We start from the raw sequence: 16001 nt of genomic DNA, 5'->3' as shown, positions 1-16001 counted from the left end.
AACAATGGTTATCGAGTTAGCGAGGAGTATCTACAACTCGAGCTCCCTCCGTTTGATTTCTTTCGCTACCTTTTGAGAATACTCAAGCACTTCATCTCCAAGCTCAACTTAACACCGTGATTACGCATACATTTAGCACCCCTCATACCGTACATAGACCATAACGAAGTAAATTGGAGGTATCATTCAAGAAGCGAAATATCTACACAAGTCATCATAATACATGAAAGCATCACCAGATCACCAGCTCTACTCAAGCCACACCTTTTACGTTGTTACTCCGCATCCAGCGGCGCAACAGGAGCCTGGTCATCAACCTGGATGCCACCGCGCTTCTTCTCATTGCTGTCCCAGAAGGGCAACTTCCAACCGCCCTCGTCCTCGGGCGTGGCGAGCCACAGACGCATCAGGTGGCGGCGCGGCGCGGGAGGCGGATAGTCCGTGTACGCGGTGCGGGCGTGCAGGACATGCGCGTTCGAGACGAACTGGATGTCGCCGATGTCGAGGATCATGTGCAACGAGAGGCGCTGGCAGGTATCCTCCATCACACGGAGGGCTTCTTGCTGGGCGTCGGAGAGGGGCGGGATGATGCCCGCGTCGGAGAAGCGGGTCAAGGAGCGGACGTAGTAGGGGTCCCATCTGGAGACTGTGAGTGAGTCTCTTGCACGGGGGAGATCATGCGTGGAACCTACTTTGTGTAGACGCGGCCGTTCTCGCCGCGCTCCAGGTACACGACGCTGGTGCGGATGTACTCCTCCTGGCCCTTGCTGGTCTCGCCCTTGCGGTCGAAGTACCAGATCGGCTCGGTGAGGGTCTTCAGGACGTCTGGGCGCTCTACGGCGAGGGTGTTGAAGACATGGTGCGAGGAGACGATGTCTGACTCGCCGCCCTCGAGGGCTTTGGTGATGCAGAGAAGACCGACGATATCGGAGTCATCGACATGGAAGAATTGACTTGCATCTGTGTCAGCGCGTGTCTTTTTGAGTAGCCGCTTCTACTGGAACATACCGAGCATTCGTGCGGTAGATGCGCACTTTGTCGATCTGCGTGGGATCCTCGCCGAGGTCCTTCACATGGCCCAAGACGTGACCGCGGCTGTTCTGGCTGACGAAGTAGCCCAAGTAGGTTCCCAGGCCCATGTAGGCAACGGCCGATTTGTGGTTGCCCCATTGCTGGACGGGGAAGCCCTTGAAGAGGATGAATCCCTTGCCATCGATCAGGTCGAGACGGAGCTTCTCCAGGTAGTCGGCGAATTGGGGAAGATGGAAGTTTTTCTGTTCAGCTGGTTAGCTCTGCAGACTTGATACTCCAGTCGTCGATATTCTCACCTTGGAAATGCCAGTGAGCGGGGTCTTGGACGCCAGGAATGCATCGGCAGCCTCGCTGATCTCTGCGATCTGCTCCGCAGTGAACTGATGCGTCCACTTCTCCGGGTGCTCACGGTAGTCTTCGGCTTTCCAGACGGTAGGGCCGGTGATGTGCTTGGGAAAGCGCTCGAAGGGCTGGATGTGGTCGTAAAGAGGAGCGTGCTGGCCAGTTGTCTTCAAGCCATCGGGGAAGATGTCCAGCGGAGCAGACCCTGCGAGATGATGCGGCGCCGTAGGCAGAGCATCGGTGAGAGCGGGAGCCATGGTGGATGAGGCTTTTTCGAAGAGTCTGTACAACGCTCGGAACGGAAAAGAAATGAAACACTTTGACAGACTTCCAACGGTGCTGGACAGGGTTTGCCAGGCGCTATTTATAATTCGTCTACCGGCCGAGATGCGCGCAGAACTTAAGCATCGAATGTCGTTATGCTCGTCACGGCACTGAGGAATGAAGTGGACGGTATGGCGTGCGAGGCCCGCGATCCACTCTCCTATAGGACGGGGGGCATCGCGAGTGGTGCCACGGCGGAGTCCATGCGGCGGATACAAATGATGGATGAGCAGCGAGTCGATCGCGCTGGTGTGGTGGTGCTGATTGGGAGTTTGGGTCGTAGATGGCGCAATTGGCGGGGGTTGATGTTGTGATGGCCGCGGCCGATCGCGACTTGTCTCGGCGAAGCCTTGCTGCCCGCCGAGATTGATAACGCTTAGACGGCGCAGCGCATTAATGTTGCGATTAAGGTCGAGTCGTGCAGGTGGCAATCTGGGGTTTGGAAAGCGACGGAGAGCGAAGTGTGTACTGCGGAAGCAACGTGGAATCTCGCAATTTGATGGGCGTCTGAATTTCGGCCAATCTTGTGTCTGCCCACAGGCAGCTTGAGGCTTGGATTTCTTCATGATTACTCGGCCGACAGATCTATAGTCCATGTGTCCAGGCTCATCGCTCGGATTGAGCTCTGCGTCGTAGCCGATGAGCCGGCTGGCAGAAACAGTTGTCATCGCCGGTTATTCAACAGCATTCATCTCAAAAAATCGTCAAGATAGATAGTGGTCAATCAAGATCGAAATTATTAGACAGCCAGCATGGCTGTAGTCACACCGTTACAGGCTGGCGCAGATGCAAGCAGACCCGACCACCCCCAGAATTATCCACCAGTGACGTTGAAGATCCAGGTACCTGGCGTGGCAATTGAACATTTGAATATAGTATGTATAGAGATATAGAGTCAATTCAAATATTCATTTGGCTCTGATGAGATGACTTCCAGCCAGTGGATCATGCTTAAAATCAGTAGGGCTGACCAAGAGTGACTGACACAACCTTGGAACTGTCATTCCTGCTAAGACAAGAGCAATAGCTTTCATAGGAATTCGGCTAGCTCACGATTTTGATGGGTCATTTGTTCAACTCTCTCCGTGAATATCAAGTTCTTGAATTTCTTGGTCTCGATGCCCATAGCCAACCATTGTGAAAAAAGTGGCGCCTATATAGCTTGCTTCATACTTCCCATACTTCCTCACAACTCAACTAGAAATAAACAGTAGTCGTTATAGCGTTACTAACAGCCTCTTCGCTGCGCCAATGAGTATCCTCTCCCAGCGTAGGCCAGGATTCAGCTTCCTCATCGGGTGCGCACTCTCCACCTTATTACGCACTGAAATCCTTATCAGGCATCGCGATCTGACCCCACGTCCCGATACCATCAAAGAAGCGAATTCTGTCATCCGTTCAATGTCATTCTCTAATCTCTCTTTGTTTCATCCAGCGGCGCTCTCTTCTAGCTTTTGTTGTTCCTGTCTTAGTAGTTCATTCCCACCGGGGTTACAGCAATTTTCAGCGTGCATCCTGCATATGGCACCGCATCGAATCCATGTCGCCGTGCTCGACACCGACGTTCCCTGTCTATCGGTATACACCCAGCGCGGGCTCTACAGCTCGCAGTTTCGAGTGCTTCTCCAGTCAGCTGCCGAGCGCCTGAATCAGAAGGCAGATATCAACTTGCAAAACGGATCACTCGCCGTGCACGTCACGGCCTTCGACGCCGTCGGCGGAACACTACCGCTCCTCGAATGCCTGCGCACCAGATCACGGACCCCAGCCGAGGCGAGCGCTGGCGGGCCATTTGGCGTGATTGACGCCATCTTGATCACCGGCTCTGCATGCTCGGCCTACGACCCGCACCCGTGGATCCGGGACCTGCAGTCCTTCATCCAGGTCGTGCACGCCAGCTTCCCTCTGGTGAAGATCTTTGGATCTTGCTTCGGCCACCAGATCATTGCCCAGGCTTTGCTGGCGGAGAACGCAGACAGCTCCGCCTTCCACGTCGAGCATTCGGACCAGGGATTCGAAATGGGCATCCAGCCCATCGCACTCGATCCGTCGTTCACAGCGCACTTCCCCCCTCTGGCGCAGAGATCCTCTTTCCCGAAGCCCTTTCGCATTCAGTTAATCCACGGCGATCAAGTAGTCCCGACTCCTGAAGCGGTAGCACGGGCTGCCGCGGCCGGGAAGACTGCAGTCGCCTTACCCGCGCCGTGGATGAACGTCGGCAGCAGCGCCGCATGCCCGATCCAAGGCCTGTACTTCCCCGGCCGCGTCCTGAGCTACCAGGGTCACTTCGAGTTTGACACGTTCGTCAACGCTGAGCTGTGTCGGGAGTTCGGGCGGCGCGCAAACTGGCCCGCGCCCGTGGTGGACACGTACGTGGCGCAGATTGAGCGCGCGCTCGTGCCCGGCCAGCCGGATGATGATGACTCCCAGGCTGCTGCGGAAGCCGTGCTGCTGTTCTTCGCGGGCGAAGATCAGGGTCAGAAGGGGAGTGCGGATGTTACGCACAATGGGATGATCACGCCTCCGTTGGAGGAGCAGGTTGTCGGTTGACAGGATGGGGATTGTGATGATGGGGTTGGAGCGTTGATTGTTTCACGTCGTTCGTGCTGGGTTGAGACCGGACGAATGGGATTATGATGATCTGCGACATGGGACCCCGACCGTGATGAGAGCGAGGCGACCGCAAAGGGTTCAGAGCTTGGGTTCCGGGATGTGGGAAGTGTAGTACCAAGCGCTGCCTACAGGAAGTATGTAAGTATGTGCTGCACTTACAACAGCTCTCGAGGGCCGTCGCAGCCCCTCGGTAGTGGCAATCAGTGCATAGCTTGTTGCCTGGCCGAGACCGGCTGGGACTTGCGTGGCTCCGGTACCGCTGGTATGCTGGTCTGCAGGGAGGAAGCATCATCAGGGTCTAGGCTTGTACGGAAAAGGGACGGGATGAAGGCACAGGCGTAAATAATGGCAATCATCATAGAACGCATACCGAGGGAGCTCCCAGCTCTGGTGACAATACACCGATTGTACCTTATCTCCATATCTCCATATCTCCTAATCTCCCAATCTCCCAATCCCACCGCACACGACACCACCGTACCAGCCGGTTCTCCTAGTCTTCAACACAAGCTCCACCAAGAGATCTCCGCCCAGCCGTTTCGGGGCAAGCTATTCTTAGGAGAAAGGATCACGCATGCACCTGTACAGAGCTGTCGGATGGGACCCGAAGGACTCGATACTCCGCGGCATGCGCATACAAGTATCGAGGCCAGCCATCGGGGTACAGACAGGTATTGTCTCTCCTGCGACAGCGCCAAAGCAGAGTTTTTTTCGCTCCCAGCTGGAGCTGATCCCCCTCCTGCACGGCCATCCACATCCGGGATGGCGGCCTTGCCGCAACGGCCACAGGCCAATGAGTGCGCCGGCAATTGCAGGTAATAGCGAGTGCGCGGGTCCACCGGTGCGCGGTGGATGGCCAATCAGGCTGCTTTGGGATGCTCTTCATCGGCCTGTGCCCCAGTGGAGGCGGTTATATCCTGCGTACCGGGGAGGGGGGCTGTAATACACAGTGTACTGGAGGCTGCGACATTAAAGTTGAAGCTGGACGGCGGAGTTCGGATCGAAAAACCTAAGAACGACGAGTGAGCGAATCCAGGAAGAGAGAGAGAGAGAGAGGGAGAGAGAGAGGGAGAGAGAAAGTGCCTGATACCGGTGAGGCACCGCGAGGGGGCCATCTTAAGCTCGGCGGCGATGGAGAGGGGAAGAGCGGGAGTGGACGGAGTATGATGACCACCACTTCTCGTTCTCTCCTACGATCGCATTTACCTCTCCATGCCTCAATCTTGTTCACGTCGTAATTAATATTAAATCACCCGATTCGTATTCCTGACTATTCTATTCCCATTTCTCATCTCCTATCTCCCATCTCCTCTCCCATCTGCCCGTGGTAATACCATTAATACCACTGTAACGTGGCGCTAAGTCTCTTCGCCACCCGGAGCTCCCCTCCTGCGCCCGCGGAGCTTCTGGAATCTCCAAAGCTCGAGCTGGGGAGAGCTTCGGAGGGGCCGCTGATAGCGCCTATCGCGACCTCCCGACGGAGACTCTCCGTGATAGCTCGCGCAGCCTCATGGAACATTAAAGCAGGTTCTTTTGCTGGTTATTTTTTTTCACTCTCCCTCTTCCTGTTCACTCCGGCATCTGGCGTGCCACTCGCCTCGAAGACTTAGCGTAATATTAAAGACCGGCAACCTAACCATACCACAGATCTCCTCCAGCTCGCGATAGGTTAGAAGTGTCATGCATGCGCACCACCCAGGATCAGCGAGGAAAGGTCGCACTCGAGAGATTGACCGTTCATGCTGTTTCTTTCACGTTCAACAGCGAAATCGACGACGGCGAACATTCCAAAATTCGACGGCGCGGGGACGGTAAATACGCGTACTCGTAATACGCACCCACGATCGAGTGTAGACCATTTCCCTCCCTCTCCCGCTCTCTTTCTCTCTGGCAACTGGCACTCTCTGCTTCTTCCTCCTTTCTCTCCCCCGCCCGTTGGATGAAGCGCATGCGTACCAATCCTACTTAGTTTTGTTGAAAACCCCCTTGTACTCGTCCTCCTCGCGCTGTCGTATCGCATTTTGCTCTTCCCTCCTTCATCTCCCCCCGCCCGCGCCCAGAGAGGGTTATGCACCATGCCTCCCCGAAGCTCGCTGACCAGCTCCTTCTCGGTCACCGACGCCAACAATGAAGTCGTCTGTCCCTTGAAGAACAACGACGGCTCCAATTGTCGCAAACGATGTTTGGGAGTGAGTTTCCGTCCCTTCGCCCCCTCGCTCTGCTCGTTCTCTCTCCCGCCATCAAGAGAGCGCCCCACCCTACTATCGCCATTCGCTCTTCAGCTTGCGCTCGGCACTGGATAGAAAGAAAAGAACACACGAACACCCACCCACCGCACATAGATCCCTCCCAGCAACCATATCGGTCCAATCTAACCATGCTGCTCCCCAGGAAAAACGCTATCGCTCCATGCAGGAGCACATCCGACGTGCGCATCCGACCCACTACATCCCGAAGCTCCCGGCTACCGAAGAGAGCTTCCTCTTGATGGTCAACACCCCGCCCGACCAACGAGCGCAGCTGTCGCCGCCAGAACCCGTTCAGCCTCGACGGCCTCGTGGTCAGTTTGCATCCCATTGGTGTCTCTGCCTGCGGCAGGGAGACTAACGGCTACCTACAGATGTGGCGGCGGATAGGGACATCTACGTCGCCGACGCCAGTTCCCCGGCCACCCCTCGAGCTCTCGACGAACCCCACCCCGCCGCGGCCACCGCGGCCGTCGCCCTGGCACAATTGCACCATCATCGTCTAGCGTCGGACTGGGACACTGACATGGTATGTGTCGTCTCGATCGTCGTTCTCGTTCCCCTCTTTTCCAACTTTCTTCGCGGCGACCCCCGTCGCTCGGGTATTGACGTGCTCCCCTTCCCAGGACACCCACTCCGACACCGATATCACCCACGACCGCATGCGCTCCTCGATTGAACTGCCGTCGCTGCGCGACCACTTCAAACAAGAATCTCTCCCCCCGTTCTCGTCGCCTCGCCCGCGCGGACTCCTTCCGTCCATTCTCAATCATTCGCCTCCCGGTCGCTCATCAACGTTGCCCCCAATCCAGCGAAAAGATAAGCTTTCTCGGCCCCGCAAATCGTCCATCACGCAGTCTGCCCGAAAACCCAAGCACGAGCGTCCCAAATCCAAGGAGTTTGGTCGTCGACCGAGTCTTGGTGATCGGAAAGCCCTGTCGGCAGAGCCTCAGACCGCGGCGTGGGCGCAAGGCAAGCGCTGGGAAGACCTGATCGAAGCGGCAACGTCGGCGACCGAAGCCGACGATGAACGGTACTCTGAGGTAAGTTGGGCCCTCTTCCCAGGTGTCTGTACTGCGCGACTCAATGCATTCATTCACCCAGGCTGGCTGGTCGCCCACCATTGCCCCGCTGTTTGCCAATGTTACTTCGGCGCCATCTGGCAACAAAAATCGGTCTTCGCTGCCGCCGGCGTTCCAGTCCGGGGCCCTCCCGCCGCTCAGTTCCCATCGCCAGTTCCCGCCTCACTCGTTTGCGGCTTCGCCTCTGCATAAATCGCTCACCCCGCCACCTTTTGACGGCCAGCGCGGTCGCGACAGTGATTTGGAACCGTTCCCATCAATTGAATCATCGCTGGATTCCATGTCCTCGGCGTCTGGGAAAAACTTACCCTCGGCAGGAATCGCACGGTCTATCAATTCGGATTCCAGTCCGGTCTTGAATCTCATACCGCCAGTCGCCCAACGCCAGCATCACCGATTCTCCAACCCAACGCCGGCATCCTTCCGCAACAAGGAGATTCAGATATACTGCGCACATTGTAAACGACCGTGGGCACTCAACGAATGTTACGCTTGTACAGAATGCATCTGTGGAGTTTGTCGCGAATGTGTCGGCATGTTTATAACCAGTCCACCGACGTCGTTCCGCACTCCGGGTAATGGTCCGCTGAATCATCTTCCACCACATGGACCAACAAGCTACCCGAGTGCTCGAGGGTGTCCTCGATGTCGAACGGTTGGCGGAAAGTGGAAAGCTTTCCAATTAGATTTTAAATCATAGCCAAGCCTGGTTCAGAGTGGCGTGTATGGCTTTATGCATGTTATGACTAACGTTTGATATACGGTCGTTCCGTTCGTTTATATTATCACCCTCGATCTTCACGCGATGATAGGACAAGATCTATCGCATCGGCGCCGCCACACGAGTTGAATTATATCGCATCATCCAGATGACTTCTCGGTGCAGGCTTCCGAATGTCAAAATGACGAACAAAAAAAAAGCTGGTCTTTTTGACATATGGTCTCTCATTGTCTTTTCTCTTCTTCCCCATTCCCAGTTTCATCTTCCTCAGTTTCATGGGTGGCATTTTGGGGTTGGCTTCTTGTTGATATGTTTTAGGATCATGATTGACGCGCTATCTGTGTGGGTTTGATGCTATTTATGATGCGATCTTGTACCGCAATGATCTTTTCTGTTATGCAGTGGTTATAGAAAGAGGTGTGGTCGAGGCAGGCTTGGGCTCCCTTCCCTTGCATGCCTGTCTGTGCCAGCATCCTCGATTATTACTGTCTTTTGTCAATTGACTCGACAGAGGACTACTCAGCCTTTCAGGCGCAATCAAGTACAACCCTCTAGACATGACTTCCTCAAAAGACTCTCCACCTTGTCTCACATCGCGGTTTTACCGGTTGGCATTCTGCGCACAACGGAGATGATGAGCCCATGTGAGAACGGCCATCTATCCATGAGCGATCTGCTTGTCGATCTATTTGAATCTATCCTATAATTCTTCAGTACGCCAGCACCCCTTTCAGGATGAGATCTTGAATATGCCGATGATCTTGAGAGAGCCGAACGAGGAGGACTCGGCTCGTACAGATCCGGACCAGAGTCATTCTCCGTAGCGGTCGAAGAGGAACTCCGTGGCCAACGTCTCCAAGAGTTGTCGATGCTCGCGGGCACACTCCAGTGCCTGGCTATCGAGGAACGACCCTCAAGGGCTTAGACGAGGCATGGAGGCCCATTAATGTCGCAAACCGTGGCATATCCTTCTCCGACAGTTTCAGGCATCAACACGCTACACATCCTCGTTCGAGTCGACCTCGAGGGAGCAGCACACCTTGATTCTGAAATGCTTATAGTTACAGGACTCAAACAATATACCTAGGATCACTCCCTCGATCGAATCAGTCTAGGCCCCTACAGCAGGGTGAAAGTGCGCCAAGCTGGGAATGTCTACACGTCTAGGATGAGAATCAGGAGTACTGCAAAGTGGACAGAAAAGAAACGCCGCAGAGGCAGATCAATTCGAGAAGAATACTTCGGTGGAATCTCAGCGTGACGCCGTGGCTCGTGGTCGCATCCCAAACAACGAAAGGGCAGTGCCCGAATCCATCCCGACACCGGGAACGCTCGCTCAAAGTAGAGTATCGAGATCAATAGACAAAAAACCATGAAACGCGAATCGCGGCAAGAGAAATCAAGCCTGGGGTAAGCTCCTTCATAGACCGGTGACTAGGACCTCCTGCGCCATTGCAGACAAAAAAAAAAGAAAGGGTAAATATAACGAGATAAGTCAAAGCACACGGGGTAAACGGCAAAATAGAACGTAGACATGCATGAGGGCTGCAGAGGTTGGGTATCAGCGGTCGAAACCGTGGAATATCTTTCCTGGTAGAGACCGGAAGACCATCTGAGCCCGCTTTGGATTGATAACAACCAGGCCAACCCCGGTTGCGCCTCAATCAACATCACCCCAGAAATCGCAAACCCGCCCTCAGCTCCCGGTTTTTTTTGGTCGTCCGCAATCATGGAAAGAGAGGTAGTCGTACAGTACGTGAGACGTAACGGACGAGAGAGAAAATCGTGAAACTAGTGTTACAAGGAAGCGTCAAGTGCTTCGATCAGTGTGGCCCCAGGCCACGTACCCGGGCCATCTACCGGCTAAACTGGGCCCAAACGGTACTCAGCCAGCCAGTTGGGATGCCGACCTCGGAGGGTTGGATCATAGATAGCTGGGCCCATTCTTCTCCATCAAGGAAGGCCAGGACGTCATCTCCGCCGAGGCTAGTCGACAGGAGACTTGTGTCTGGAACCTCGGTTGAAGTCAGAGGTGGCGAGGGAGCTAGCTGGGCGACTGAGCCCGGTAGCGGGAGGACAGGCATGTTGTGTGAAGTTGTCGCGTTAATCGGTGGGAGTGCCTGCGAATATGGCGGGGGGGGTACCGATGGGCGCGAGGGAAGCCACGAGTTGATAGGCTGCAGCCGGTTGCTTGTTGCGGTGAGGTATTGTGAGGGGGATTGAGTGGTAGCCGACAAGGAAGGCAGACTGGGGGGTGACGAAGTATACATCGGGCCGTCTGGATGGTGCTGTTGCAGAGATGGCAATGAATAGGGAGACTGAGAGGGCATCGGGCGGCTGGTAGTTGGAAGAGGCAGGCTTGGACGGCGGGCACCTTCGTGGCCTGGCAAGGGCAGACTGGAGTTGACAGGTACCCATGACTCACGACGGCCGCCGACGCCGTCAAGCTGCTGCTCAATAGCATCTCCAATCTCACTCTTGACGGCGTTGCTGCCGGCATCACTCAGATTGGTTGAGCGCTCCGGTATCAGCTCACCGGTGACAGCGATGGCAGTGCCATCGTCATCCATCGCAGGCTCCGACAGCTGATCCTCGATAGACCCGAAGTCAAGGAACAGCTTCTCGAGCAGCTTAAATTCCTCCAGTCCACCACCAAGACCGCCTTCGCGGACCGATCGTGGCCCGTTCGTAGCGGCATGATCTGACGCATCAGACATACTATCGAGCCGATTGCGGGAGTACCGTCGGTAATCTCGTTTGGCCTTGGAGAAATAACTATGCAGACGATTAAGCGTACGGAACCATCCGATGGCCATCCTCAGACGTGGGCGCATCTCGCGCAAGATATCCAAGGCTTTGCGGGCCTGCGCAGCGCCGGGCTGATGACTGTCATGGTTTGCTGGTGGGGGGCTCGACCCTAATAAGCCGTCTGGGTCCATATGGGGAAAGTAAGTAGCATAGACACCAATGAAAGCTGCATTGTAGATAGCGAACCCGACCAGAGGAGTCTCAACCAGGGCGCCACGGGATTGGCAGGTGGCCACCAAGTCAATCATTTGTCGCGCCGCCTTGAAGAGCTCACGCGCACTATCCCTCCAAAACGCTTCGGGTGGCCCGTTGACCTTGTCCGAGGGCAGCAAGGGCTCATCCAACGGGCCCACCGGTTCGTTGCAACGAAGCGGCAAGAATGGAATGTAGGCTCGATGGAGGACGATGACAGACAAGAAGTAGACAACATGCATGACCGTATACGAGGCCAGAGTGGTCTTGTACATGATATGCGTGTCGGTGTTTCGCACCGAGTACTGTAGGTTGCGTGAAAGGCTGTCCTGGAACTCATTCAGCTGCATGCGAAGGGATGCAAAGCGGGAGTCCGGATGCCAAGGGGGATATTGCTCAGTTCTGTTCCAGCATCAGCAACTATTGTTCGTGCTCAGAACTAAAGGGTAAGAATTACCGTCGACCGCCAGCACAAGACCACTTGGCAATACCACCCCAGACGCGAATGATCCGAATCACTCTGCTTAGTACCGACTCTTCTGCACCCACCTCCCACCGGTCTACATCATCCTCGCTCGAGTCCTTGCGACGGGAAATCGGCGACCAAGCCTTGCCATCGGGGGTGCCGTTTGTGGTGGGGAGCTTTTCGTCGCCAAATCCCAGACTCTGCCGAATGCTAGGGATCTGCATACCCTGGGCGCCGAAACTTGGAGGGCGGCGCACCGTCGGTTCGTTCAGTCGGGCCGTCCGGACACGCTCGCCGAAAGCAAATGCATTGTCACTCGGAAGCTGGATTTCGAGCTCCTTGACCCGGATCATGCGAGGTCGATATTTACCGCTACTGAGGCAGCGATCGAGAATGAAGCAGGCCCAGAAGGTCCGACGTTTCGTCTCTTGCGCAATGATATCGTCCGATGTCTGCTCCTTGAACTCAACCCGGCGCGGCAGACCGAAGTGATCGGCCTCCGCTTTGAGACCGGGGGATGAGTGGGACGTGTCCCGGGGTGGAACCTCGTTCTCCAGCTCAAAGGGCAGGCCCATGGCCTGTGCGAGTCGGATAGCCATGCCGACATAGACCCAGGCGCTCTTACCATGGCACATGCCCCACTCGTGCAGCGCAAGCATCAATAGCGCTTGCACCCTCGCGAGGTCAGGTACCGCGAGACTCGCGCCATCCAGGCCGGCCAGCCGGCTTCGCAAAGCCGTCGCATAAAACTCTGACGCGTCGATCGGGTTGGCGGGATGACCTGGTGACGCGGGTGAGTGATAGGCAACCAGAGGCGGGTGAAAACGAGCTGTCAGTGTGAGCACTCCGAGCGGGATCAACGACGAGGACGGGTCCTTGGAACTGGGGTTGCGCGGTGCATCCTGGCCATCAAGCGGGGCAACGGCCAGCGGAGCTGGTGTTGAGAGCTGGCGGATCTGACTGAGAAAGGTGGCAGGGTGAAGGAAAGGCAGGAGTGTGGCGAAGTGCGACTGGAAGAGATCAAAGACGGCTTCCCAGACCTTGGTGGTCAGGACGGAGGCATCCAGCGCATCCAGTGCAGCCTTGGAGCCGGCAGAGGCGCCCGAAATCCCGATGGCCTTGCGTGAGCGTTGTCGCTTGGGCTCCCAGTCTCCATTCCGCTCGTCACTCTCCGCCAGAGCCGCCAGATCCCGTTTCGCGCCACTCACGCCAATAGCTGGGGTTGGGTAGACGCATTCTCGGCCGGAGGATTCGCAGGCGCGGCAGGTGGTGTCGATACCGGAATTGACACACTTGATCTTACTGCGCCGGCACCGAGCGCAGGCGATGCTAGACCGCATGATGGGCACAGGACCGGCGTCGAGATGCGAAAGTTGGGCGAGTCGAGCGCTCAGTCCGGGTTGCGGTTTCTGGATTTCTTTCCCATTTACCTCTGAATTCTAGGTGGCGGAGGAAGGAGTCGGCCTTTTTTCTTCCCTTCTTCTTGGGTCGGAGGGTAGATGGCAGGCTGTTCGGCCACCGCGTCAGTATTGCATAGTAGCCAGGAGCCAGTAGCCAGTAGCCAGTAGCCAGTAGCAAGTACCAGGACCACAACTTACCGAATCACCGTATCAAGGTGCGTGCACAGTACTGGAATACCAGGCGGAAGCGCAGCGATGCAATAGCAGAGGCGGAGAGTAGAGATGGAGAGGGGGGGGGGGGAGGGAAGAAGGGAAAAGGTAGGGGAAGGGCCGCACACACACACACGCACTCACGCCCACACGGGAATGGGCAAAGTGTGGGGGAAAAAGGTCCAAGTCGGGGCGCCGGACCGGGAATGCGAATCGGGAGGGAACGGACGAGACGGAGAAGGGCCAAAGGGCAAAAAGATGGAGCCGAGAGCCGCTGGGGAACGGGACATTGGAAATTGCGGAGGCCCAAGTATGCAAGGACGCGCGCCGGCTTGATTCGTGGAGAAGGCCCCCCCCCAGGTTTTCTCCCAGTTGACGATGGGTTCGCGTGTGCTGACTGCAGCCTCCGGCTTATTTCATGGTCTTTCCTATCCAGTCTTTTATCTATACAACTCCGACTCCCTCCCTAAGCCTGGGCAACGCAGTTCCTACAGGAAGCGTCAAAGAACGAGCAGGCCCGAGCTAGTGATCTCATGATCGTCACAACCTTCAAACCCGACTTTTCGTCTGGCTCCGACTCTCCTTCCTTGCCGACCGAGACGGGAACAGCAACCAACCGTGTGGAACGAATCACTGTCGTACCATTGGGCTTGGTTCAGTTCCAGGCCAGAACTGGCTCGAATCCCAATCGCCTCCGGTCACTTTCCTATACACGCACAGAATCTCACTTCCCGAGGACGATCCAGAACGCAACATTTGACCTTTTTCTTGCCCTTTTTCTCGTCGCGCATTTTTTATCCTCCAGGATCATCCCGTCCTTGCCTGCGGAGTACCACCCACACAGACCTCTGCCACGGCGGCTGATGCCCGATCGGCATTTGTCCAGCTGGCGAGATCTGTTCCTCTGGGCGAGACCCAACCAGCACACCGTCAAGCAGCCCAGTTGCCGTCCGGAAACGCCTGAATAGGCAAGCGGACCGCCGAAAAAGGTGAAAGTCGACTCGGAGAGTACAGCGAGATGACCCCAACGGTGGAAAAAGAGGAACCCAATCCACGCTAGGCAGCTCCACCGTGGTGAAGACGAGTGGGCACGCACACCTGGATAGAGCTTTTCCCACATGGCAAGACCATCGCATTCGAGGGGGGCCAAATGGGTTGGAGCTCGGGGCGAGATGGTCCCATCTGTGATCCCTCGGGTATTCCACAATCACCCCCCGCCAATGATGCTCGGTTTTCGTAACCTGTCATCGTTGAACGCATCCCCCCCTTCCTCTCTCCCAATCGTCGCGGGTCCCTGGGTCCCCGGGGTGGTCAATCCCCCGGCCATCCCCGCGGGAGCGCGCAAAGAAGATCCGAGATTGATCCTCATTCCTATACACTCCGGAAGTTACATTGGGCGCTGCCGAGTCGCTTCGCGAGCCACCATGGCGGCCAGGATCAGCCTTGCCTTGCGACGATGATTGATGATTGATTCTAGACGGCGCCCTCCGTACCGTGTCACCCCGGCCGTGCTGGTCCTTGGCTCTTTGTTCGCCGCTCTGGCGCTGTTGCTTTTGCTTTTGCCACTGTCAGCGTCACTCGGCAGTCTCACTGAGCTCCTCTGGGGTCCCCCCTCCCCAGATCCAGACCCCGGCCTGGCATATTGGCACGCACTCCCCGGAATTGCACTGCATCCCGGGATCGTCATGCCTAGTCTTGCATCGTACAGCGCATGCGAAAAGAGAAAAAGTAAAAAATCCCAAGGTAAACGCATGCAGCAAACGAGACCCGAGGCCGACTGCATCGGCGATCCGATGGCCCCCATGCCCCATTACACCGTACATCATATGCGAGGCATGGTTGGCCACTTGCCCTCTCCTCTCGGCCTTGTTCTCCCACCTACGTATCCTCCCACGCCCTGATGCACGGTCACGGTCCCCCCTTGCTGGGTCTGGCTCCCAGGGATGACACACGGGCCATACACCGAGGCCTCTCTCTCCCCCACGCCCGACCCGTCCAGCGTCGGCCCCGTCCGACTACACTGATTGGCCCCCATCCTCCGAGGCGCCAGCCAACCGACCCCGGGGCAACCCCGCATTTGCTGAATTCGCATTAGGTAAGTCGGTTGTGGCCCGACCGAGGGATCGACTGTGCTGCTGATGGAATGTAGGGATTCATCCATGACGACCTCACAGTGGACAAGAGATCTACAATACCAGATATGGTGGAGGGAGACAGTTCCGCGCTCTTCCCTCCGGCATACTGGCTCTCTATCCTGCGGTCGAAGAATCCCGAGATCAGTCATGTACCCGAGGACGGAATTTCCTTTTGCCTCGTGAGGCCAAGCCCTAGTGGAGCCCTTTGACTTTTCCCCGGTGGATATTGGAGACACATCACTTGAATGGACAGCCGACGCGGAAACTCCGTGCGGAGAAGCTTAAACGGGAAATTTAACCTGTACGCTGGATGCCGCTCTCTGCGTGACAGATACCACGACTCGACGGCCTACGCACTTGCAACCATAGCAGTCACCCTCTACCCGACACGGCCTCGCCGGCCATCTCAGCCGGGTTTGCATTTCCATTT

General features: G+C 56.3%; 4 protein-coding genes across 4 annotated transcripts; 2 read left to right on the top strand and 2 right to left on the bottom strand.

Annotated features, from left to right (window-relative positions):
* Positions 1 to 275: 275 nt before the first annotated feature.
* Positions 276 to 1631, bottom strand: N7459_005282 (uncharacterized protein; the record flags this gene model as incomplete). The annotated part of the gene is made up of 4 exons (XM_056944466.1): positions 276 to 639; positions 693 to 953; positions 1009 to 1274; positions 1329 to 1631. 4 exons carry the CDS (start codon positions 1629 to 1631, stop codon positions 276 to 278), a joined length of 1194 nt encoding a protein of 397 aa, XP_056801349.1.
* A 1588-nt stretch (positions 1632 to 3219) lies between these two features.
* On the top strand, positions 3220 to 4248 carry N7459_005281 (type 1 glutamine amidotransferase; the record flags this gene model as incomplete). Its single annotated transcript, XM_056944465.1, has 1 exon — positions 3220 to 4248. One exon carries the CDS (start codon positions 3220 to 3222, stop codon positions 4246 to 4248), a length of 1029 nt encoding a protein of 342 aa, XP_056801348.1.
* A 1747-nt stretch (positions 4249 to 5995) lies between these two features.
* rfeD (uncharacterized protein) lies at positions 5996 to 8339 on the top strand (the record flags this gene model as incomplete). The annotated part of the gene is made up of 6 exons (XM_056944464.1): positions 5996 to 6138; positions 6281 to 6500; positions 6703 to 6871; positions 6932 to 7086; positions 7184 to 7600; positions 7662 to 8339. 6 exons carry the CDS (start codon positions 5996 to 5998, stop codon positions 8337 to 8339), a joined length of 1782 nt encoding a protein of 593 aa, XP_056801347.1.
* A 1877-nt stretch (positions 8340 to 10216) lies between these two features.
* N7459_005279 (putative C6 transcription factor) lies at positions 10217 to 13166 on the bottom strand (the record flags this gene model as incomplete). The annotated part of the gene is made up of 2 exons (XM_056944463.1): positions 10217 to 11762; positions 11818 to 13166. The coding sequence occupies 2 exons, from the start codon at positions 13164 to 13166 to the stop codon at positions 10217 to 10219; spliced, it is 2895 nt and encodes a 964-aa protein (XP_056801346.1).
* Positions 13167 to 16001: the final 2835 nt, after the last annotated feature.

The sequence above is a fragment of the Penicillium hispanicum genome (genome assembly GCF_028827665.1).
Source record: "Penicillium hispanicum strain IBT 35686 chromosome Unknown utg000004l_segment0_segment0, whole genome shotgun sequence".
In the NCBI taxonomy this organism is placed as follows: domain Eukaryota; kingdom Fungi; phylum Ascomycota; class Eurotiomycetes; order Eurotiales; family Aspergillaceae; genus Penicillium; species Penicillium hispanicum.
This window is presented reverse-complemented; position numbering and strand designations above follow the sequence as displayed.